This window comes from Cydia splendana, chromosome 21 (genome assembly GCF_910591565.1).
Source record: "Cydia splendana chromosome 21, ilCydSple1.2, whole genome shotgun sequence".
Lineage (NCBI taxonomy): Eukaryota > Metazoa > Arthropoda > Insecta > Lepidoptera > Tortricidae > Cydia > Cydia splendana.
The window spans coordinates 15,592,421-15,618,095 of record NC_085980.1 but is presented as its reverse complement, the minus strand read 5'-3'; the positions used below and the strand labels follow the sequence as shown (position 1 = coordinate 15,618,095).

Below are 25,675 nucleotides of genomic sequence, written 5' to 3'. Positions count from 1 at the left end.
TAATCAATTAGATACATATATAAGCTGCATAACCAATGTCATTACTAATACATGTAACAATGTTTTTAGGAGAAATACGCCTTTAACAAGAATACCTTGGTGGACCCCAGAACTGACTATACTAAAGAAAAAGGTAATACATTTGCACCACCGATTACAGGATTTGAAGAGGGGAAATAAGGACTTGACTGGGATTATTGCGGAACTCAATGAGGCCCGTGATGAATACGCCCAAAAAATGCGAGATACATCCACCAAAGCCTTCAGAGAGTTCTGCAATAAGCAAGGGAAAGACGACGTCTGGTCAGTCACTAATAGGCTCCTTAAATGCAAACCCCCGCCGCTACCGCCTGCTACGTTAAGAATTGAAGGAGACCGTTACACAACTACTGCGATTGACACAGCGGAGAAACTTACCACCAAATTCTTCCCCGATGACGACCCAAGTGAAGACACACCCTGCCACACTCTGGTCCGAAAATACACTCAAGTTAACAACAACCAATACGTAGATAATAATGAAAAGCCATTTACTATCGCTGAAATTAAAGAAGCAATTAAATATATGTCATCTAAAAAAGCTCCAGGCTTAGACCATTTAACCGCAGATATCTGCAAACATTTCACAGACATATATCCCGAATTAATTACTAAAATATATAATAGATGCCTTACGACTAATTACTTTCCCACTGCCTGGAAATGCGCCTACATAAAAACAATACCTAAACCTAATAAAGACAATTATAACTGTATATCTTCCTATCGGCCTATTGGACTGATAAACGTTTTCGGTAAAATACTAGAAAAATTAATAGCGAAACGTCTAACATACCACATGCAAAAGACTTCTGCATGCAGTGATCATCAGTACGGTTTTAAGGAGCAACGCTCAACCACTGATGCACTGCATAAAGCAATAAATATTATCAGGGAGGCTAAGGCAGAAAAGAAGCTGGTACTGGTCATATCACTGGACATTCAAGGAGCGTTTGATCATGCCTGGTGGCCAGCCCTGTTAAAACGGCTAAAACAAACAAAATGTCCTGCAAACATATATCACATCATACAGAGCTATCTGACTAATCGCACTGTAACCCTTAATTATGCAGACGCATCGATAAGTAAAGCACAGACCAGAGGTTGCGTCCAAGGGTCAGTCCTTGGACCCATCTTTTGGAATACGATAATTGATTCGCTACTAGTTCAGAGTCTGCCACCGGGAAATTACATGCAGGCCTACGCTGACGATGTGTTGCTTATATGTACTGGGGAAGACCTCATGCAGTTAGAGCGTAACGCCAATTCAGTGCTCGAAGGAGTATATAAATGGGGCATTGATAACAAATTAGCTTTTGGACCCCAGAAAACTAAAATGCTTACACCAACCCCCAAGGCCAAGGCTGCAAAGGTCCAAATGAATGGTATAAACATAAAATTTGACACTAAATTTAAACTACTAGGCGTGATAATAGATGAACACCTAACTTTTGTTGACCACAGTGAATATATCATCAAAAAGGCACAGTCCATATACAAGAAGCTCTGTATCTATATTAAGCCAACTTGGGGGATTCACGCTGGAAATGTGAACACCATCTACAGGCAGGTAATTGAACCGATAGTTACCTATGCGGCAGAGATATGGCACCCCGCTGTAAAGTACAAAAAGGTCATTGGTTCATTACTTAGCCTCCAGCGTGGTTTCGCAATAAAGATGGTTCATGGTTTCAGGACATTACCGACTGTAGCATCTATTGCACTGGCCGGGTTGACACCCCTTCACCTAAAAGTCCAAGAGGTTGCCTCGACGGAAAAGGTGAAGCGTACACAGATAACTGAGTACTTGCCAAACGATATAAAGTACGATAAAAGGGTCTCCGTTACCGAATTGCTACATCCCGCGGATAGAATAGATATTACCTTCAAAGAAGTTTTTAATCAGGAACAACTTGACCTATACTATGAAGATAATGAAATGCACAGGGTCTTCACTGACGGAAGTAGGCACGACGGGTTGGTCGGTGCGGCTGTTGTGATTGACTACCCTGACGGTAGGAGTTTAATGAAGAAACTCAAGTTACACAGCAGCTGCACTGTATTCCAGGCCGAGTGCTTAGCAGTAGAATGTGCTTGTAGAGAGTGCATTCAACAAGAATTACCAAAGGTCGCTGTTTTCTCGGACTCCAAAGCTGCACTGATGGAAATCTCTAATCGTAGCAGTACAAACAGCATTGTGAACAGAATTCATAAGTTATTATATAATATCAGGGAGTCTGGGAAAACAGCGATACAATTCTGCTGGATTAAGGCGCATGTTGGCCTGATCGGGAACGAAAGGGCTGACATGGCGGCCAAAGCTGCAGCAGCATTACATAAGTCACCAGATTACGATCTTTTCCCGCTATCGTATCACAAAATCAACCATAAGAAATACATTTTCGAGATGCACAGCAAATGGTATGAGGACAGCACGACTGGCAGACACATGAAAAAGTACTTACCTAGCATCGAAACAATCAGAAAGCTGCGTGGCTCTTTGTCAGTCAGTTTTCAGTTGACTCAAATACTCACGGGGCATGGCTATCATAAAACATACCTACACCGCTTCAAGATAGCAGATGACAACCGATGCCCCTGTGACAATACTACCTGTCAAACTATTGACCATCTATTAACACAGTGCCCGTATTATGACCGAGCTCGTATTGAGCACGAAATAATATGCCAAAATATTAATATAGATCCTTATGACATCAATAGTATAATAACTAAGGAAACATCTATAGAATCGTTCAATAAATTCATAAATAAAATTATAAACAGTTTAAAGAAATTCAATAATACTTAAAGTTAACTATTAAATCATAGTACAAATATAACAGTTTAAACAATTTATAAAGATTAATAAATTATAGATAAAACTTAAAAACCATAGTTCTAATTATAAAAATAATTCATTTAAAATAAACTTGAAATAATGTCGCCCGTATCCTTTGCGGGGACATTATATTCAAGATTAAAGGTAATGCGATGCCGGGTCTCAAATTAGTTGAGCCCCGGCGCCCACACATAAGATTAATAGAAATATCAGAATTATAGCCGCAGGGGCAATGGTCGCCCGTATTGATAGCGAGGGCCATTCTCCCATAATAACATAGTATCTTTAAAAAAAAAAAAAAACCTAACCTAACCTAACCTAACCTAACCTAACCTAACCTAACCTAACCAACCACCAAAAACCAAACCAAACACTACTCGAATAAATTGATTTTTGGCACAATTTTAGTACTCAACGAGCCCGATTTTTTGATACTATACTTATTTTCATGGTCCTCCTAGTTCCGTAGATATTCAAATTTTTACTACTTTTCAAAATCTCACTTCTTCAAAAATTCGTAACTCAGTCATCTTTCCACTTTTTAATATTTTTTCCTTTTCTAAAAATCTCTCTTTATTATTTTTAAATAATTCAATACTAAAAATAATATATTCTCATACAACTTCACATAAAAATATTCAATTTTCTTCACTATTTATTTGCACCTGCCAAAAAGCTACAGGCAATCTACATTTTTACTAATATCTTTGAACCCACCCAATAGATTTTTCTAGTTTTTATTTCATTAAGTAAAGTAAATTTTATTCATTCATTTTTGTTATATAAGTGAACCTAGTATCTCCTACAGTTTTTTGAATAACTTCGAAGTTCACTTCCGTCGTCTTCTGACCTAACTTTACCACACTTTTTAATAGTTTGTTAAACAAATTTTATTTAAAAATTTTGAAACTTAGTACATATTTAAAGCTCATTAAGCTCTATTTTTGGGTATCATTTCCATCCTCGTATTTTGTTTGGTTACGGAGATATTAAATTTTTAGTGATCCTTAAATTTTCCTAATTTTAAAAAATTCATAACTCACTCATTTTTCAAGTTTTTCATAGTTTTACTTCACATTAAAATTTGTCTTTGTTATATCTATAAAATAGTGTTATACAATTAAATAGTTTTCTTACATCTTCATAGTTTAATTTAATAATTTCTTCGAAATGTAGCGGTGCCTGCAAAAACCATAATAGCAATCATTCTAAAACTTATTTATCTTCATTTCCACTCGGCAGATTTCTCTTGTTTTAAATTCATTTGATAGATCTTTTTGTTTTTAACATTTTCTTTAGATAACCCTTTCTTAAAAACTCTTCGTTGCATTAAAATTAATTATTTTTCTTAAAATTTAACCTATTTTGTAATTTCCTTATTTCTCGATATATATAATTACATTAGAAAATGAGTAGCGAAAGTGTAAATAGCCTCAACATGTCAGAGCAGTTTGACAATCTCTTCACCACACCGCCGGGCACACCTGCCCAGCGAGAACGTTCACCGTCGCCTATGCGTGACACTAACATCCATCCGGTGCTTGGATTGCTCGACGAGCTCGCTGGCGATCTTGAGTTCGAATCTAAACAGATACTCGAAAACCTCGAAACTACGACAACCCACCGCAGTATAACTGTTGAGAACAAGAGGCAAATTAAGATCGCCGCCAAAAATATCCCATCTATATTTGCGAGTTATGCAAAGCAGATGCGCGCACAAATCCGGGGCATCTTAACACAAACTCCTACACCTACTGACCGTTCGTCGAAAGGGGTTCAAACAGACCCTAATGTCACACTGCAAGATCAGCCTTCACTGTCGCCGCTGCTGCCGCCGTCGCCGCTGCTGCAGCCGGCGACAAAGAACGGTGGCTCGGCCCAATTGCTTGAGACATCTTATACTACAAATGATTTGATTAATTTTGACTCTCTCGATGTAAATATAAACATACTGACAAGAGAGAAAGAAACGCAAACGAATGTCTTAGCGCCTCGTGATCTCATAGTGGAAATTAAAGATAGCGTTGAGGACTATCTGCGCAAAATTGAGGCGGAAATCCTAAATATTAACAGGAATCTTATTTCCGATCGCTCGCACAAAAGCGTTACGGTCGAGAACAAGAAGAATATACACACTTCGGGAAGAAAAATATCATCCATATCAAGTTATTGGGCCAAAGAGCATATAGAGAAGTGCAGCGGCTTAGCTAATACTACAATCACAACTGATAACGTCACCAATAATAACAATAACCTAACCACTACAACTCGCAAAGATAACCGCACCATCCAAACGCAGACGGACTTCATGCCCGCACAGCAGCTGCTAACATCACCGCCATCGCCACCACCGCTGCGGGTGCCGCTGCCGTTAACACCACCTAATATTGAAACGCTTATGAATAATATAAAAAATGACACAGCCAACCTAATAAAGAAGGAAATTTTGTCTCTCAAGCGTGATATACGTTCGTTGACCGAAAACCCCACTACAGCATCGACTAAAACTACATACGCTACCGTGACGGGTAGGTCCGCAATACAGGCGCCTGCTGCTGTATCTTCGGAACCTATACAGATGACCACGAATCCAGCGATTGTCATCACTTCTAAGAAGGCCGGCGAAGGTGCTGCCGAAACTTTACAGACATGGAGAAAAGTGGTCTCCTTCCGTGATACGGACTTTGCCCCAACCGCTACAAAGTTCATATCGAATGGCAAAGTCCGTATTGAATTTAACACAAAAGAACAGCGTGACATTGCGTTATCTAAGACTAACGACGTCAATGCGGAGGTTGCCGCTGAAGCTTCAAAGTCACTTCGCCCCATGATTACTTTAAAGGGTATATCCGGAGATGTTCCAACAAAGGATCTTGTTGACATTATAATAAGTCAAAATCAACCGCTCAAAAATGTAATTAATGAAAGCAATAAGATTTCATTCCACTATAAAAAAGGCAACAAAAATCCTCGTTTGTATAATGCTGTACTCATGACCACGCCATCCACTTTTAAGGCCTTTATTCAACTAGGTAAAATCAACATAGATCATCAACGGGTGCATGCAGAGGAGCACGTACCTATCTTACATTGTTTTAAGTGCATGCAGTATGGCCATACGCGAAAGCATTGTAAGGCTACCACAACCATCTGTTCACATTGCGCATCGTCTGACCATGAATATAAATCATGCCCGAACCAAAAAGATCACACCAAAACAAAGTGCCACAATTGTGATGCATTTAATAAACAAGTAACTGAGGACCAATACAAGCTAAACACAGCACATAGCGCAACATCAACTTTTTGCCCCCGAATGCGATCTATGTTACAGAGAATAAAATCGCGCATTGATTATCAATCTAATTAAAATATTTAACATATTAAAATTTCACTCAAATTTAACTTTAATCTTTAACGAATTATATAAGTTTGTAACATTAACTCTTTTGTGGTAATGGCTTATTGACGACAACACTTGTAACTTTAGTGTATCCTATCTGTAAAATATCTGTAAAATATCTTTGTTATTGAAACTACTATTATTATTACACCATTTTGCTTTGCATGAGAACTGTAATATTGAGTGGCTTACGCTGATAAATATTGCAGTTAATTGTTCATCACATATGTAACATATAAACACTAATTTTGTCAAAAGCTTAGAATTAAACTCTCTAATCTCTTGCAAGGGGGCGGTGGCCGAACGGCCACCCGCACTCACTGACTGTCGTGAGGCGGGTGGTCGGTCGGCACTTAGCGCTCCCCCTTAAAACTATCTATGCATCTTTTTCTTTATCACATGAACACTAACTTATCAATTGAAATTACTCGCTTAGTAATATCCAATCTCTTGCAGGGGGACAGTGGCCGGGCGGCCGCCCGCACTCATTGTACTTCGTCATGAGGCGGGCGGTCGGGCGGCAGAACTTGTCCCCCCAAAACTTCATTTTAGGATAGCTGGTCGCCCGTATTTCTAGCGAGGGCCAGTTATCCCAAAATTAAAATCAAACAAACCCTCCAGTTACACTCAACACACATCTAATAAAAACACATTACACTCAACATGAAGTGGGGGAGTTTTTAGTCCGTAGGCGGCTGGGCACCATACCCAGCTGAGTCGGACAGTACGGGCCGGCGGTATACATGAGTATTTTCTCCCTCACCGCAAAAAAAAAAAAAAAAAAAAAAAAAAAAAAAAAAAAAAAAAAAAAAAAAAAAAACCTAACCTAACCTAACCTAACCTAACCTAACTCAAAACCTAACCTAACTCAAAACCTAACCTAACTCAAAACCTAACCTAACTCAAAACCTAACCTAACTCAAAACCTAACCTAACTCAAAACCTTTTTTTTTTTTTTTTTTTTTTTTTTTTTTTTTTTTTTTTTTTTTTTGTCGCAGGGGAAATGCGTTTACGCATCCACCCCCGGGCTGGAGGGGCCCATCGTGGGGTGGTATGTGGGACTCGCTCCTCCCGTAACTCCCTCTGCTAATCAGAGGGAGGGGAGGAGAATACCCACTAAAACCCCTGCGGCGTTACCCTCTCTGCCGTTATAGGGGAGCATAGTGAGGTCACTAATATTCTACCACGATGCTCCCCCGGCCGCCCCGGCTGTTCACCGGGGGCACCCTCAGATTAGAGGAGGAGGGATTGTGTAACGCTACAACCCCTCCTCGAGCGTGTAGAGCCTTATTTACGGGTCCCCAGCCCGCAGCTCTACTGGGGAATCAAGGCATTGACGAATTGCCGCCGCCTGACTCCCCTCCGTCTTTGTCGTAGCGGATGCGCATCGGCTCTGTCCTCGCGCGCCCGCTCCGCTTCTTCCTTCTTTCTCATTACCTTTTCGCAAAAGTTATGGAACGCCGCCCAGGATCTCTCGCTGACTAGGATTTTTGCTACTATATTGTGCAGCGAGAGATCATCCACGTTCAGGGCCATTTCCAGCTCCCATCTCTCAGGAGCCCAGGTTGGGCATTCCACCATCGTGTGGTAGGCAGTGTCGTCTTCGTACCCGCAGTGGTGACAAACCGGCGAAGGTTCCCTCCTTATTGTGTACAGGTAATGACCGAAGCAGCCGTGTCCAGTCATTACCTGCACTTGTCTGTACGTAAGGGTACCACTTTTTCGGTCTAGCCAGCTGTCAAAAGATGTGAGGAGCGCCGCTATGGTATACGTACCATAGGGCTCGTCCTCCAGCTGGCTTTTCCAACGATCTCTCGCTCTCTTCTTTTCAGCATCAAGCCGAGCCTCCAACTCCCTGGGAGCCAGACGCTCATCGGCGATGCGTAACTCCGTCCGCTGGTTGTACCTCTCGGCCAGGAGTTGGGCGTCAAGCTCCCACGGTATGGTGCCGGCGAGGGCGCAAGCGGCTGCGTGCCCTATGGTCTTGTACCCTCTTATGATGCGTTGCGCAATCACTCTCTGCGGCCTTCGGAGGAGGGCCCTCGTTTTGCTGTTAAGCCTCCCGGCCCATATAGGTGCCCCGTATAGTGCCATGCTGCGAACGACGTTCGCATATAGGCGTCGGCATGGAGCTTGGGGGCCTCCTACATTGGGCAATAGTCTGCTCAGCGCCGAGGCGGCACCAACGAGCCGGGGAACCAGGTTGGTAAAATGTTCCTCGAACTCCCACTTGCTGTCCAAGACTAGGCCCAAGTATTTGATGTGGGCCCTCAGGGGGACCGCCTCACCCCCTACTGGGATCACATCGTTGGGTCCCAGTCTCCAGCCTCTTCTTTTGAAGACCACGGCGTCGGTCTTATTGAGGGACACGGCAAGCCCTAGGAGGTTGATGCGTCCCACCGTGAGTTCGGTTGCGACAGCGGCTCTCCTCAAGGTTTCCTGGAACTGTTTTCCCCTCACAGCCACCATTGTGTCATCGGCATAACAAATGGTGACCATGCGGGGAAGCTGCTCTCCTCGTATTGCCCAGTCAAATCCGATGTTCCAGAGCAGGGGCCCCAGAACCGATCCCTGTGGAACACCACATTCCATCCGTCTTTCAAGGCGTCCGCCTCCCGATTCATAGAGCACAACCCTATCAGTAAAGCCCCTGCTACACGGCAGCCGACAAGCCCCCAAACCGCGTGGCCTTGGTCTGTCCCGAACCGTGTAGACAGTTGTTACCAACAAAATTTCGTTTGACCTCCGGACGCCCTTGGCATGCGAGCGCGCGCCAGCGACCGCGGTCTGAACGGTCGGTCCGGAACCGTGTAGCCGCCCGACGCCGACCGCACTAGGCCATTTCGCTTGAAGGACGCGCCGTGTGCGCTCGTGTGGTTAATAGACATGCCATGGGTACTCAGTAGCATTTCTAATAATTTATCAAATACTTTCCTCTTCATTCTCAGAAAGTTATGTATGTCCCCGTAGCGTAGTCCAGCGAATTCATTAAGTTGAAATGACTCAACAAATGCCGTTTTTTGAGCCAACGTTTCATTCATATACCCTTTTCTTTTTTTACAAACTTTTTATTAACTTGCAATATACCTAATCGTAAGTATGTAAATATGTTTGTACGGGTCAAATCTTGCAAGTTAAATTAGACCCACTTTCTAGTTTCCGATGGAGCTGAAAATTTGCATACATATATAAGTCGGGTGACAATGTATTATTATGGTACCATAGAGCTGATCTGATGATGGAGACAGGAGGTGGCCATAGGAACCCTGTGAATAGAACAACGCGACCTAATTGTGTTTGGGGTTTTTAGAATTGTCTCGACGAGTATTAGTTGCCTCTGGAAAGAAAAGTACAGTCAGCGATAAAAGCTTGTACCAAAAATTATTTTTTTGCCATAAACTTATTTTTTTGTCATTGCACTAGTATGAGTAGGTAGGTTATGAAATTTGGCGCCGCAACCAATAAGTTTTGCTGCCCCAGAAGTGAAGGAAGAAAAACAAAATGCAATCCGCCAGGGGTGGCATACGCCGCCCTTAGGGCCATACGCCACTGAGTAGGTACTAATGCCACGCCAACTTTCTGAAAGGTTAGGGGCCATTTTGTGCGCTTGCAATACGTGTTGTCCGTCCGCGAGTTCTGAACACACTGTGGTTTGCCACCGTCTAGCCAGACAACTCAAACGGACCCACACACCAAGGACAGACCAAGGTCAGACGGTTAGTAGGCTTGTCGGCTGCCGTGTAGCAGGGGCTTAAGGTAGTGCTCTATGATCGTCCTCAGATAGAGAGGGACGCCGTGGTACCGGAGCGCCTCTTTTATAACTCCGTAGGGGAGAGAGCCAAATGCATTGGCAATGTCTAGAGACACTGCTATGGCTCCCTCCTTTTTCTCTGCTGCCAGATCGCTGAATTTCTTCAACGTGCCTACTGCGTCTATTGTAGACCGCCCCTCGCGGAACCCAAATTGATGGTCACTAATGTTTGGGCCCGTGTCCTCCAGATGCTTAGTGATACGCCTTGCTATGATGCGCTCCAGCATCTTTCCAGTTTCATCTAGGAGGACGATGGGGCGGTATCCTGAAGGAGAGTCAGCTGGACGACCCTCCTTTCGCAGCAGGCACAGCCTACCCTCCTTCCAGCAACGAGGGAAAATTCCCTCTTTGAGGCAGTCATCGAATAGCCCGCGGAGTCGGACTCCAAGGTGTTTCAATGCCAGGGAGAGGACTCTCCCTGACACACCATCCGGCCCAGGAGCCTTTTTGCCGGCTCTCATTCTGAAGACTGCTGCCATGATTTCCACGTCCGAGATTAAAGGGACATCAGGAAGGTCCTCCGGTTGTTCCACTGGGAGAGCCATGACGGGAGGCGTAAAGTCCGGTGCCACCGGGAAGAGGCCCTCAACAACTCTTCTTAGTAGTTCCGGCTCTAAGGAATCCATGGGTGGAGCATGTTTCATTTTGTTCCTCACAATTTTATAGGGTCGCCCCCATGGGTCCCTGTCTAAGGTTCTCAGGAATTCCTCTCGGGCCTCATCCTTCCGTTTGGCTATGGCCGTTCTCAATGCCCCTTTTGCAGCTACTAGGGCCTCCCGGAGTATCTGTTCCTCTGCCGCTGTGTGTTGTCGGCGCCTGCACCTTATGAATTTACGGCGTGCAGCATTGGCGGTTACTCTGAGGGCCGCAATTTCCTCCGACCACCAGTAGACCTGTTTTTTGCCAGTTGGTTTCTTTGCCCTCGACATGCCAGCATCGCACACCGTGGTGAGCGAGGTACGGAAGCAGGCTGCCCGTTCTTCAACCCCGAGGTCTACTGGCGGGGGAGCGCACCAAGCCTGTATCAATGCAGCCTCCTCAATCATCTCTTTATCTAGGCTAGCCAAAGACCACCTAGGGAAGCGGCCATTGGGACGACGCCTACCCGCTGTATGCGGTAGACCCTGTGGTGGAGCCGCTGGAGATGGAGAAATCCTCATCCTGATGTAGACGTGATCGGAGAGGGTCTCCACATTCTCTAGTACACGCCAGTCCTCAATTCGATTGGCGATAACAGGGGTTGCAAGAGTGACGTCCACAATGGACCCTCCCTGGTGTCGCACACATGTGTAAGCGTGACCTTGGTTTGAAACCACAAGCCCCATCGCTAGCACCCAATCCCTAAGGGTTTCGCCCCTCACGTCTGTAACAGGGGAACCCCAGGCTGCGCTTTTAGCATTGAGATCTCCCATTACGAGTACCGGGGTTGGTGCTAACCTCCTTATCAGCCCCCCCAGATCGTCTAAGTAACCCTCGAATTGCCATAGTGGCCTATTGGGGGAAAAATAAGTGCCGATTATTATAATATTTCCCCATTTGGCTGCCGCAATTCCTGGACCTTTATGAACGGCGATCAGGGGAGGATAGTCCCCGATAGCCGGTACCATTATGGCCACTTTCCGATCAGTTGCTCCTACCCAGTTGGGCTGAGGAGGAACACAATATGGTTCCGCTGCCACAGCCGCGCCAATGCCCCACTCTGCTATTACCTGCATAAGCAGGTCTTGGGCACGGGCGCAGTTGTTCAAGTTGGTCTGTAGGAGCTCGTAAGGGCGTGGCAACATTACACATCCATGTCTTGTCCCTCGTCAGCCCCATGGGCGGATCTCTGATCAGGCCCCTGGGGCCGGATGGGGTCTTGTCTACCCTTAGTCGGTGGGGGGCAGCACGCTTGGCCTCCCATGTAGTGTCCGGCTGGTTTTTTGGCCTGATGACATACCGCGCAGAATGGCGCCTCGGTACAGCCGGACGCCTTATGTCCCGGCTTGCTGCACCGGAAGCACGTGTTGCCTCTGTCTATTTGTGAGGGGCAAGTAGCGCGAGTGTGTCCCGTCCCCATGCACTTATAACAGCGGAACGGTGCTGCATCTAGGATCTGTACTTGTGCACTCGACCACCCCACAAGCAAACGCCCTCCCTCTACTATCTTTTTGGCGGCTGTCACCGGGCATTTAATGAGGGTCGATCCTGCCCCATTCAATCCGGTACGGATTGCACCGACCTTCACTTCGTCAAGTCTACAACCACCCTTCGCTGTTATTGCCTTGGCTACTGCCTCCGTGGTTGCAGATTCCATGAGTCCTGATATCCTCAAGCCAGCCATTTTAGTTGGCCGGTACACCCTCGCGTCGTCGCCAATAAGGCCCTCCAATTTCTCGCACAGGATATCGGCCGCCCTGCCATTGTCGGTACCAGAAACCTCGATGATACGCGCCCCATCGGCCGTTTTTCTAACTTTGACGTGGTCTATCCCCACCTCGGCTAGACCAAACGAGGTCGTCACCTTGGTTAGGATTCCCGCATATGTAGCCTCAGATTCTGGTTTGAGAGCCACTACTATGCCCGCCGTTGATGGAGCCACCAGTTTACGTGGCTTCGGCTTTGGTTTAACAGCCGGTTGGCCTGCTGCAGCTGTTGGTTTTTTAGCTTTCCTCTTTGCCTTACGGCCTACTACTTCCGTCCACGTCGGAGCAGCAGTCGTCGGTGATGGGGGCGGCACCGTCTGAGGGACCCTCTTCGCTCGGGGAGCGGGGGTGGGTTTTGTCGACCTTTCCGCAGGAAGGGGAGGTACCACCCGAGGTACTACCTGCTTGGTAGCCGCTTGTTTCTTCCGCGGCAATTTGGTCCCTGGTGCAGCTCTGGCAGGGGGCATTAGCGTTGACCCCGACGATGCTACAGATTTATCTGCCGTTTTCCTGGGCCTTGCGGCAGGAACAGGGGCAGGGGCAGGCAACGGGGTCCAGGGATCATCCGGCAAATCAACCACGGGGGCTGTTGGAGAATCCGTCGCATCGGCAGCCTCAGATGCCTTTCTTCGGTCCGCCGCCAGTGGCGGGCGGACGATCGGCGCCGGAGGGAGGCGGCTCTTTATGTCGTCTAAGCGGGCATTAACCATATCCCCAATCGACTTGAATAGACTCGCCTCTAGCTCCTCCCTAAACCCAGACAAGGCATCCGTTACCGACCCCAGAATCTGGTTAGGCCTTGCACTGTCTGCTGGAGTATCCTTCTTATTCCGTTCGGAGAAGGCCTTTCTAAGCGCTTTCATCTCAGTCGTGGCATGAGCTAGCTCTTCCTTCAGTCTTTTGTTATTCGCCCGAAGGACATGGACCTCTTCATTTTCCTCTCTTGAGTCCATGTTATCCATGGCCGTTACTATCTCGCGGCACGCCTTGTTAATGCGGCCGCGGATTGTTCCTTTTAAATTCATACATTTGCTGATTTCTGCCAGCACCCTCTTGGCTGCCTTGCGGGCCACATCCGCCTCGTCTCCGTCAGCAGCCGGAGACTGAGGGCCTTCCGGCACCAGGCTGTACTCCATTTCCAGCTCCTCATCAGATATGACCTGTTCGGATGTTTGGTCCTTCATCCAGCAGGAGGCTGGCCCGCGAGATTGGGACGCATTTCCGGTATCTTTTTCAGCAGTATCCATTTCGAGCCTTCTTTTCAACAAAGTTTTGGTCTTGGCGATTCCCACGTATGCCCCAAGGGGCTTGGCCTTGGAAATACCCGTGCACGCTCCGCGAGTCTTGCCCTTTCCGTTTTTCCCGCCTCTACGTGCTGTATTGACTTTTGGCAAGGTCCCCAGCCACGTATCCTCATCCGATCCAGTATGGTACCGTTTTTGGGCCAGCTGTTTTTCCCCCGATTTCTCGCCAGCCTTATCTATAAAGATAACTTCTGGAAGGTCGTCGGAGTCCGTCGCATCAGACAGTCGGCGCATCCTCTCTGACCGTTCAGTCCTGATTTCCCTCTGACTGTCAGCCATATTTGATTTGGTCCCTGATCCCTCTCCTTTTTCGTATGGGCTCCGATCCCTGCTATTTGCATTTAAGTCCATCGCTTCGTCTGGACGTAGCGACACTCGGCAGCCCCGCAGCCGTAGCTGTGCTGGCGTCGTGTTAAGTTCTGAAACGACGCCGTTCCTCTCATTTTCGGTGCCAGAAGCACCCACCATATCTTCAAGATTTGTTGTTTTTGTGTTGTTTTTATTTAGATTATCCATTCAATTCCCACGAGTAGGGGAGACTAAATTTCCACAGGGGCAGAGATCCCCGTACCCAAGCTGTGGCCCTATATACTCTGTGAGGTCGGGCGGTGTCACAGGTTGGCCACTAATGGCTGATGCACACCCCAGCCGCTCTAAAGAGAGCACCCCCGCACGGTGAACCGCCATGCGAGGGATTGTGGTTTTTTATTGAGGTTATCTCCTCTTGACCCGGCCGACCAAGGCAAGGCCCTCGGTCCCATCAAAGGCTGCTAGACATGACAACAACACCTTATCATTTGGGATAACGAGTTTGGGACGGTGGCCGGAGCCTGTCCACCCGGTTTCTACACTGAAAGCGGGCAAACCCGTCCTGCTCTTGATAGTGTCGCTCACTCTTCGCCTACCCGGTATGGGTAGCCCTGTCCGGTATAGCCTAGGAGATCACAGAGACACTCCAAGAACACCCTCCCCCCCCCCCCCCGGGCTAAACCCCGGGTGTCGGGTTATTGGCAGCACCGGTAAGCAATCCCACGCAGAAGATCACTTACCGTTGCCCCCAGGGCGCACCAGCCATAAACCATTCCCTTGACTGCAAATCCGCAAGGATTAACAGAAATTGGAATGGCCCAGACCCTCGTGGAGGTTACCCGACCTAGCGCCCCAACCTAACTCAAAACCTAACCTCACACAAAACCTTTTTTTTTTTTTTTTTTTTTTTGACGCAGGGGAAATGCATTTATGCATCCACCCCGGGCTGGAGAGGCCCATTGTGGGGGTGGTATGTGGGACTCGCTCCTCCCGTAACTCCCTCTGCTAATCAGAGGGAGGGGAGGAGAATACCCACTAAAACCCCTGCGGCGTTACCCTCTCTGCCGTTATAGGGGAGCATAGTGAGGTCACTAATATTCTACCACGATGCTCCCCCGGCCGCCCCGGCTGTTCACCGGGGGCACCCTCAGATTAGAGGAGGAGGGATTGTGTAACGCTACAACCCCTCCTCGAGCGTGTAGAGCCTTATTTACGGGTCCCCAGCCCGCAGCTCTACTGGGGAATCAAGGCATTGACGAATTGCCGCCGCCTGACTCCCCTCCGTCTTTGTCGTAGCGGATGCGCATCGGCTCTGTCCTCGCGCGCCCGCTCCGCTTCTTCCTTCTTTCTCATTACCTTTTCGCAAAAGTTATGGAACGCCGCCCAGGATCTCTCGCTGACTAGGATTTTTGCTACTATATTGTGCAGCGAGAGATCATCCACGTTCAGGGCCATTTCCAGCTCCCATCTCTCAGGAGCCCAGGTTGGGCATTCCACCATCGTGTGGTAGGCAGTGTCGTCTTCGTACCCGCAGTGGTGACAAACCGGCGAAGGTTCCCTCCTTATTGTGTACAGGTAATGACCGAAGCAGCCGTGTCCAGTCATTACCTGCACTTGTCTGTACGTAAGGGTACCACTTTTTCGGTCTAGCCAGCTGTCAAAAGATGTGAGGAGCGCCGCTATGGTATACGTACCATAGGGCTCGTCCTCCAGCTGGCTTTTCCAACGATCTCTCGCTCTCTTCTTTTCAGCATCAAGCCGAGCCTCCAACTCCCTGGGAGCCAGACGCTCATCGGCGATGCGTAACTCCGTCCGCTGGTTGTACCTCTCGGCCAGGAGTCGGGCGTCAAGCTCCCACGGTATGGTGCCGGCGAGGGCGCAAGCGGCTGCGTGCCCTATGGTCTTGTACCCTCTTATGATGCGTTGCGCAATCACTCTCTGCGGCCTTCGGAGGAGGGCCCTCGTTTTGCTGTTAAGCCTTCCGGCCCATATAGGTGCCCCGTATAGTGCCATGCTGCGAACGACGTTCGCATATAGGCGTCGGCATGGAGCTTGGGGGCCTCCTACATTGGGCAACCTAACTCAAAACCTAACCTAACTCCGAACCTTACCTAACCACTCTATGTGTCGAATGGGTAGGTTATATGTAGAAAATTCTTAATAGCGCGTATTATTTGTGGCGATTTCATTGATAAGTGCCATCTAGCGGCAGCATTAAATTTTAAATATTCTTAGGCGACGTCGGTCTTGATCATGGTATTTAAATAAAAGAAAACAAAATCTATATGTACAAATTGTTCACTTTTAAATGATACAGAGTATAGCTCGGTTCTCGAAACAAACGTAGTTACGCTCTCATTTTAAAACGACTAGCTAGATTGCTATGAAACTTTGTACTTAAATAAATTAAGATAAGGCGCGTACATCTATGCCCGGAATTAGTTTATGTAGCTTCAGATGCAACGATTTCAATGTCTAGTTTTAAGGATTCGGATCAGTCTACTCTTACTGCAAGTTAGGGGTACTACCTTGTGACATCTGTTGCCCACCGGATGCCTTTTAATGTTTTGCCTCTCGTGGCTGGAGGGCGCTAATGCACGGTGTTTTCATTAAGTTTCTCGACTTTCGGCATTTTTTCCGCCCGTGAAAACATATAGGCATCCCCCGGAATTGTTCCAAGTTTCGTCCGTTGTGTTGTCTATTGAATTAATGGGCCTGCTCTCTGTAAGCGGGATTACGGCGGGCCTACCCGCTTATTTAGTTTCTCTATTCGTCGCTAGAGGGCTGTCTATTGAACAGTATTTTTTACTGTTACACTATATTTTATACGCGAGCCATATGATTGATTAATAAGAAACATAGGTACTAACTGGGCACGATCAGCTTGTGGACGGGTATGTCTCCGAGGAATCTCCCCCGCTTGTCGTCCACGTGCATGCCGCCGTGCTCTTCCGCTTCGATTCAATTCTTTGAAATTAGAGGTCTTCAGTACAGCTTTCAGAGCTTCTAGTATTTTATACGGTTTTAAATTAAGTTATACCATCTATTGACCTTTGATAATAGAGGCGTGTATAAACGTGTGAAATTTCATTTTTGTAACGTGCCTATTGAAATAGTCGTGAATGCATTTCTAGACAGTTAATGTATACAGATGTTGTGCATAATTATTTTTTATCGATTTTCTCGGAACCGTTTATTAGATGCTTTTTGTATGCATTTCTAGACAGTTAATGTATACAGATGTTGTGCATAATTATTTTTTATCGATTTTCTCGGAACCGTTTATTAGATGCTTTTTGTACGTACGTTTCCCGTGAAAATACGATGGTAAATAATTATGCACTACAACTGTACATCTGTTTCTCATGGTTTCTCGCCATCCATGTTCTCCATTTCCTTAAATTTCCGGTCACTATAAAACAGTTTTGATTTCATCAAATTCGTGCGTTAAATCGTAGAAAACAAGATCATTGTTAGAAATGACATCGTTTAGCGTGCACTGTTCCGTAGCAACGTCGGCCCAAACATTGGCCTAGTAGTACAGCACGACGACCGTCTTTAACCACATCGTAGAAGCGACTACCATCACAGACTACACACATCACAGGCTTGTCCTTGTCACAGTCGCACTTTTTGTTTGTTCCCCACCAATAATTTAGTATAGTTTATGGTGGGCAACAAATAACCCGACCAAATTACGTAGATTGTTTTTGGTATGTTGTCAGGAATGTTAAAACGTGTTTTTAATATTGTCGCTTTGCGTATGTTTTGTCCCTCACGGAGGCACGCGTATAGCTCATCTATGTAATACTAGGTCTATGGGATTTACTACAGTGACATCTATTGATAGTTTTTTTCAAACAATCGAGCTATTTAGTGTGTTACAACGGCAAGAAACTAACTGTCTAATAATGCGATAGATGGCGCTTAGAATAGTTCATGCCATTATTTATTTATTTTTTTCTGCGTCGATTTACTATGTGTAAATGGATGTTTTAAAAGGTTTTTGTTGTAATATAGTAAATAAATTAGAACTATATATGTTAATTTAAAAATTGGCAAGATTTCAAATGACACAAAATTTGTGTCATTTCAAATCAATATTTAATATCTATTTAGGCCCAATGGTGCTCTGAGTGACATCTCTTGAATTTCTGTGGAACTAAGCGAGGCTTGTATGGGTCGGCGACTCTATATATATTTACTTTATGCTACCATGGTGCCATGGTCTATTACTATTACCAACTATTACTATCAGAGTGGACGTTATCTTATTGCATCGCATCATCACAACCTTGGAAACAGTCTTTAAAACCTTTGGATGCCATTAGTTATTTATTGCTACTATATGGGGTTGGAAGATTTTAGGATTTCATGGCTTGGGTCCTAGGCCATTTAAGCCAAATCTCATGGAACAAAATTTGGTACAATGTAAATTCTACATTAGAGAAGACTTATTTTAAAAGGACTTATATTAACTAGTTTCACTCAACGTTACAAGGTTGTAAAATGATAACAGCGTTCGTTATAACGAATATTTTTATTGTTCTTAATATTACAATGTACAACACTTAAAACTAAATAAATATTTAAGTAATCAAATTAGAAACGAGTTTTAAGTATTTTAAGAAGTCGTCTTTTAAGATTATCCTATTTTAAACGTTGTATTTGGTGTTTCGACGTCTTGAAAACGAGGATTTCTGCTACTTAAATAGCCTCGTTTAGAGCTTTGTACCTAACATTCAACAGTTTCAAAAAAGTTCGTCGATTGATCGTCACATTGTTCTCAACACACAGTACAATACAATATAGGTATCGTACTATACACGTTCCTTAACCAATCACAAACGAGGCAGGCTCAATTTCGACTGTTCTGGACTTCGAGAGGTGCCGCTCGGACAACGGCAAGGAGCTCGAAGTAGCCTGTCTACGGTGTATGTATTCAACACACCGTGTTCCGTGCGTTGAATACAAACGGAACCTTAGCCTCAGGTGTGGGGTTGTATCGGCCCTGGGCCGTCAGCCGTCACACCAGCACGACGGCGCGGAACAGCACGCGCTGGTGGTCGAGCAGCGCGGGCCACACGAAGCTGCGGATGGGCTGTCCGCGCGCGCCGCCCGCCGCCGCCGCGCGCCCTGCGCCCGCCACCCACACCACGTGCTTCTCGGGGTCGAAGCGTGCTGCAACACACATTAGCAAATTTTAATTCAGAAATTATACTTGATTTTCAGCTGAACCGCTTTGAAGCAAATATTTTCATTCAGAATTTAGGTGCGGTACACTGGCTGACCGCCTCCTGGTATAAGGGAGGTACTGACTGGCGGTGAAGTCGGTGTCGAGCCGCAGCTGCGGCGCGGCCAGCACCAGCCTCCAGGCGGCGCGACAGCAAGCCGCCGTCAGCGCGCGCAGCGCCGTGCTGTCCGCCAGCCCGGTGTACTCGCGCAGCGTGCTCGCCACCTGCAACCGTGACTGATCAGTCTCCGTGTCGAGATAAAGGTCTCTCTTCTCTGTCACGGTCTCTACATTTCGACTAATCCGGGTGCCGAATGCAATCCGTCGAATAAAATAAACAAGCACATAAAAAAATACGGACGTATAACGGAAAGCGGTTATTAAAACATGTGAACGATTCAATTATTTTGTGATGTGTAGGAGCTAACCCGTGGATAGGCACCGTGCTTGTACCTGCGTGACGACAGTCCGCTCCGCGTCGTGTAGCGGCGCTACGTGCGCCTTCGCCCGCAGCACCCTCGTGGCGGCCGCCGTCAGCCGCGCCACGGCCTCGTCCTCCGCCCCCGCGCCCTCGGAGCCGCTGTCCTCCCCCGCCGTCGCCTGCTGGGCGTGCGGGGCGTGCGGGGCGTGCGGGGCGTGTGGGGCGTGCGGGGGGTCGTCCGCGCCCAGCAGCGCCTTCACCTCGGCCAGTCGTTTGTCGCGCAGACTTATCGCCGCGCGGAACGATAACTGAAACGCAATCATAAAGGGCTGCTATTTAACTGATCACCAGATTTAGTAAAATTTAATACCAAAAAAATCTATTTTACCACCCTAAAATAATGAATGATCACCAAAATTATAACACCATTTTAATGTGAAATGATTACCAATTTTATTACACTTTACTATCCTTTTAAAGGAAATGACACCAAACTAATCATTATTAACCCAAAAATACTAAATGATTACCAAATTTCAAACCCCATTTTAATGTGAAATGATAACCAAATTTTTACATCTTGCTATCCTATTAAAGAAAATGACACCAAAATAATCATTGTAAACCCAAAAATAGTAAATGACCACCAAAATTTGAACTCCATTTTAATGTAAAATTATAACCAAATGTTTAAATCTTGATATCATATTAAAGCAAATGACTCCAAAATAATCATTGTAAACCCAAAAATTGTAAATGACCACCAAAATTGTAACCACATTTTAATTAAAAATGTGCAAATATTTAATATAATTACCGTTATCCAATTAAATTAATTAATCCACTTCGTCACCTTTTTCTAGTACCATTTTATTTCTGTAACAGTCGCAGTTCTAACCTAACCTAACCCACTTTTCTAGTAGCATTTCGTTTCTGTAAGGGTCGCAGTTCAAACCTAACCTAACCTAACTCACTTTTCTAGTAGCATTTCTTTTCTGCAAGGGTCTCAGTTCAAACCTAACCTAACCCACTTTTCTAGTAGCATTTCTTTTCTGCAAGGTTCGCAGTTCAAACCTAACCTAACCCACTATTCTAGTAGCATTTCGTTTCTGTATGGGTCGCAGTTCAAACCTAACCTAACCCACTTCTCTAGTAGCATTTTTTTTCTGTAAGGGTTGCAGTTCAAACCTAACCTAACCCACTTTTCTAGTAGCATTTCTTTTTTGTAAGGGTTGCAGTTCAAACCTAACCTAACCCACTTTTCTAGTAGCATTTCTTTTTTGTAAGGGTTGCAGTTCAAACCTAACCTAACCCACTTTTCTAGTAGCATTTCTTTTCTGCAAGGGTCGCAGTTCAAACCTAACCTAACCCACTTTTCTAGTAGCATTTCTTTTCTGTAAGGGTCGCAGTTCAAACCTAACCTATCCCACTTTTCTAGTAGCATTTCTTTTCTGTAAGGGTCGCAGTTCAAACCTAACCTAACCCACTTTTCTTTTCTGTAAGGGTCGCAGTTCAAACCTAACCTAACCCATTTTTCTAGTAGCATTTGGTTTCTGTAAGGGTCGCAGTTCAAACCTAACCTAACCCAATTATTAGGGTTCCGTACCCAAAGGGTAAAACGGGACCCTATTACTAAGACTTCGCTGTCCGTCCGTCCGTCCGTCCGTCCGTCCGTCCGTCCGTCCGTCCGTCCGTCCGTCTGTCACCAGGCTGTATCTCACGAACCGTGCTAGCTATCACGTTGAAATTTTAACAGATGATGTATTTCTGTTGCCGCTATAACAACAAATACTAAAAACAGAATAAAATAAAGATTTAAATGGGGCTCCCATACAACAAACGTGATTTTTGACCAAAGTTAAGCAACGTCGGGAGTGGTCAGTACTTGGATGGGTGACCGTTTTTTTTTTGCTTTTTTTTTGTTTTTTTTTTGCATTATGGTACGGAACCCTTCGTGCGCGAGTCCGACTCGCACTTGCCCGGTTTTCTGATAGCATTTCGTTTCTGTATGGGTCGCAGTTCAAACCTAACCTAACCCACTTTTCTAGTAGCATTTCGTATATGTATGGGTAGCAGTTGAAACTTAACCTAACCCACTTTTTAGTAGCATTTCGGTTCTGTGAGGATCGCAGTTCTAACCTAACCTAACCCACTTTTATAGTAGCATTTCGTTTCTGTAAAGGTCGCAGTTCAAACCTAACCTAACCTACTTTTCTAGTACCATTTCGTTTCTGTAAGGGTCGCAGTGCTAACCTAACCCACTTAACTGATAGCAGTTTGACTTACTTTTCTAGTAGCATAACGAAATGCTACTAGAAAAGTAGATTAGGTAAGGTAGGTATGCGGTGCGGGGTACGGGGGGTTGAGCGGGAGGGGCTAGTAATTTTGGCATCAGTTTACTTTATTAGGTGAAAATATCGCATTAATTTGGTCTTCAAGATTTGGTGATCATTAATGATTTTTGGTGATCATTCAATATATTTGGTATTTGAATACAATTTGAAGTGCAGTCGTAATTAAAATGGTACTTTTGTATTTTTAGGCCTTATTTTTTTGGTGTTCAGTAATTTTTTTTGGTAAGCATGATTTTTTTTATTTAGGGTACCAAAGTATTTTTTGGTGGTCATTATATTTGTAGCCATCATAAAGTATTAAATAGACGTCGTAACAGTTATAAAGTAGAGAGTAGGTATTTTTTATCGGGTTTTTACGAGTATTAGCACCTTTGTTTTCAATTTGTATACGTACCTGAATCACAAAAAAAAAATATTTCCTTTCAAACTTATCCTACTATTAACAATAAGTTGACATATTTTTTTACGAGTTACGATCAGTTACGCCTTTCAAAATGTTCACGGCATAGATACGTAACGATTTATTTTGTCGGACTGTATCCGACCGGTAATTTAGCTAATAAAGTCAAATCCCTCGTACGACCCTCCTACAAGTTATAAATAGACGACTGGAATCTTGCACATAGATAGCCGTTTGTCAAACTATCGTCCTTTAGAGTAGAACGAGCAGGTATACTCACCACCACCACGGAGAAGACGATCTTATGTGGCAACGCCGGAGCGCGCCGGAGAGACGGCAGGTCGGCCAGCGCGGGCAGCCAGCGCGCCGCCGCGCCCGCCCACGCCTCACCGTACGCGGCCACCGCGCCCGCCACCACGCTGCTCCTGCAACACGCATTACATACAATACATCAACAGCCGAGTTCACATTGTATGATCAGCCATCAAGTTTAGTGAAACCATGTGAAACACTTCGACTTCTGACATAGTCAGCATAAAATAAATAGTAGTACAGGCAAAAGTAACCAAATATATTGTAACATACTTTGTCCCCATAGGTATAGGAAAAATCATGTGTCACGATATATTTGGGCTCCGGGCCCGGGGCCGTGCCGGAGGAGTCGACACGTACCTGTCGGGGGCGGGGTGCGAGTGGTCGCTGTCGGAGTGGTAGCCGTCGCTGGCCGAGTCGGGCGGCGAGCGCGGCGGGGCCGGCGCGGGATCCGGCTCCGGGCCCGGCTCCACGCCGGACGGCGCCGGGCCCTTGCCGTCCGTCATCAGGGACAGCAGCGTGGCGCACCCGCGGGAGTAGCTCATCAGCACGCCAGCCACCGGCCTGCAAACACAAACATGTCATTCATCCCCAATGTTTCATACGAGTATAATTAGTTTTTTACCTACTTATTTTAGCTTATTACAAGTTACCAATCACCAATCATTGTATAAAGTAGGTCCAACCGTATTATAATACATTAAAACAGGCATAAAAATAAATTACCTACTTCTTAGATTATTGGATAAGAATCTTGAAAATTGCCAACGGTACTAAAAAGTGCTCCTTAAAACTGCGATAAATTGTAGACTAGAAAGTACCTACTAACTTCTCTAACAGTACGATCGCACGATTGATATGTAAATATCGTCAGCATTGGAAGAATATTGGAAAAACGTGTAAACTTGTTTGTAAAAGCGTCTGATAGGTATTGTCAACACTTATGACGTATGTTGTGTTGTGTCGCTTTAACTTTTACTCGCAAGAGTAGCTTTTATTGTCGCTCCGTTATTTTCTTCTACCAATCGAAAGCAAATAGTGGGAATAATACCGGCGCCGGCGGCGCCGCTGCACAATGCTGGGAGTCGGACTGGGTCTGACTGGTTCGCAAAAAGTTACACAATATCATTATTTGGCGAAAATATTAAATTTCATAAAACTGGAGTAGAGGTAACCAAAGCGATATTCACACTAAAGGTACGTGGCGCTTCGGTGTGACCAAAGATTGGAATGTTGTAATAACACAGCAGACATCACAAAGGCCGATTAAATTTCTAAATGTTTCTTAACAATAATAACAGTCAAAGGTGGAAACAATATACGGAGGCGTATGAAATCGTACGCATAAAGTTTTACGAGAGTATGCTTTCAGTTTTCACAATAACCAATAATCGATAATGTCGCGGAGAAATCGCTAGACAATGGGAAACGATGCTCGTATGCGATTTACGAGGGAAACGCTTCCTCGAGCCGCTTCCGCGAGAACACACGCTGTTGGCTTGTTAAGTGATAATTAAGCTACCTCCCAAGCTAACTCATCCCAGAGCCACGTCGCCTCGCTAGGTCGCCACCCTCACGGTGCTTAGATAATATCAGCAGATCAACGCAGTTCAACAGTCTGAAGAGGAAACGAAAGTTACATTCCTAAGCGTACGCGAGACGCGCTGGTTCAATAAAGCCATTGTGGCTATCTGTTGATTCTGACACATAATGAGTATTTAAATATGGATTTTTACGCAAACTGTGGGCACGTTATGAGGGAAAGCGGAGTTATCTAACGTGTGGTAATGTAATGCTAATCTATTTTATAATCCGAGGACGGTGCCCTTGCGGCGTGGAGCGTGTTCGTTCCGCGCCGGCGCGCGGCCGCTCGCCTCACTAGTTTTCCTACGTCTACCACCACGTACATCTACATACATGACATGGTCTCAAAGTACATAATTACATATTGATCGCATGCTGCCGATCGAATGCAGTGGCCCATTAGTCATTATGTTCTCGTCGGTAGCGCGAGCGCAACAGAAAGAATCAAGTTACTTGCGAACCAGGGTAGTGACCTGTCGGATTAGGGCCACTTGCGCGTTTCGGGGTTAGCCAACTAACTCGGAGTTAAACTGTACTGGGCAAACGGTTAACTCTGAGTTAGTTGGCTAACCCTGGAACGCGCAAGTGGCCCTGACACCAAACGAAAAGTAAACACGTGTCTGAATGAAAAGTCATTTGATTATTTCTTTGCATTTTTTAAGTGTCTATTGGCAATTTCTATATCAATTGCCACTTGTCTAGGTCCCTAGTTCTGCTGAGTTTTCCTCTCAGTGTAAGTTCATTTTTATTTACCGCATCGATCAGGTGAGAGTAATCCGAGTAATCGAACCCGCGAGCTGACCGCGTGACCTCGCTTCTCCGTCAGTTAACCGCTGTTTACCATTATTACCGCAGCGGAGCGGAGACCAAATCACTTGACGCGTTGCGATAATATCTACGCATGTAGGTTACGACGCGTAAACTACACCATTCTCATGTAATATTTTATTAACAGCCCTATTAACGTTATTAAGTTAAAACTGCGAGATCGCAACACAAATTGTATGTTTCCTGGTCAGCACTTAATCTACTTTATAATCGCTAAATTACACTTTATATAACAGGAAATGGCCCAATCGTAAAGTAAGAAAACATTTTAATGTCCAAGGCTTTCGATGCTTCCAGTTCGTTCCGACGTCTCGGATAACATCAAATAACCCCCACAGTCCACATATGTTACGTGTAGGTACCTACCCATACGCCGGATACAAAGTCACGAATCACGAACGGTAACATACAATAAATTACAATGAAATGA

At 45.5% G+C, this 25,675-nt stretch overlaps 1 protein-coding gene across 1 annotated transcript in view; it reads right to left on the bottom strand.

Annotated features, from left to right (window-relative positions):
• Positions 1-18,750: 18,750 nt before the first annotated feature.
• LOC134801073 (uncharacterized) overlaps positions 18,751-25,675 on the bottom strand; it is a 29,289-nt gene continuing 22,364 nt past the window's right edge. Inside the window, exons 4-8 of the mRNA XM_063773595.1 lie at positions 23,194-23,397; positions 22,802-22,946; positions 19,800-20,075; positions 19,433-19,571; positions 18,751-19,294 (exon numbers count right to left, since the gene is read on the bottom strand). Of these exons, the coding sequence (XP_063629665.1) occupies positions 19,140-19,294; positions 19,433-19,571; positions 19,800-20,075; positions 22,802-22,946; positions 23,194-23,397 (919 nt within the window). The 3' untranslated portion in view covers positions 18,751-19,139. The remainder of the gene's footprint in view (positions 19,295-19,432; positions 19,572-19,799; positions 20,076-22,801; positions 22,947-23,193; positions 23,398-25,675) is intronic.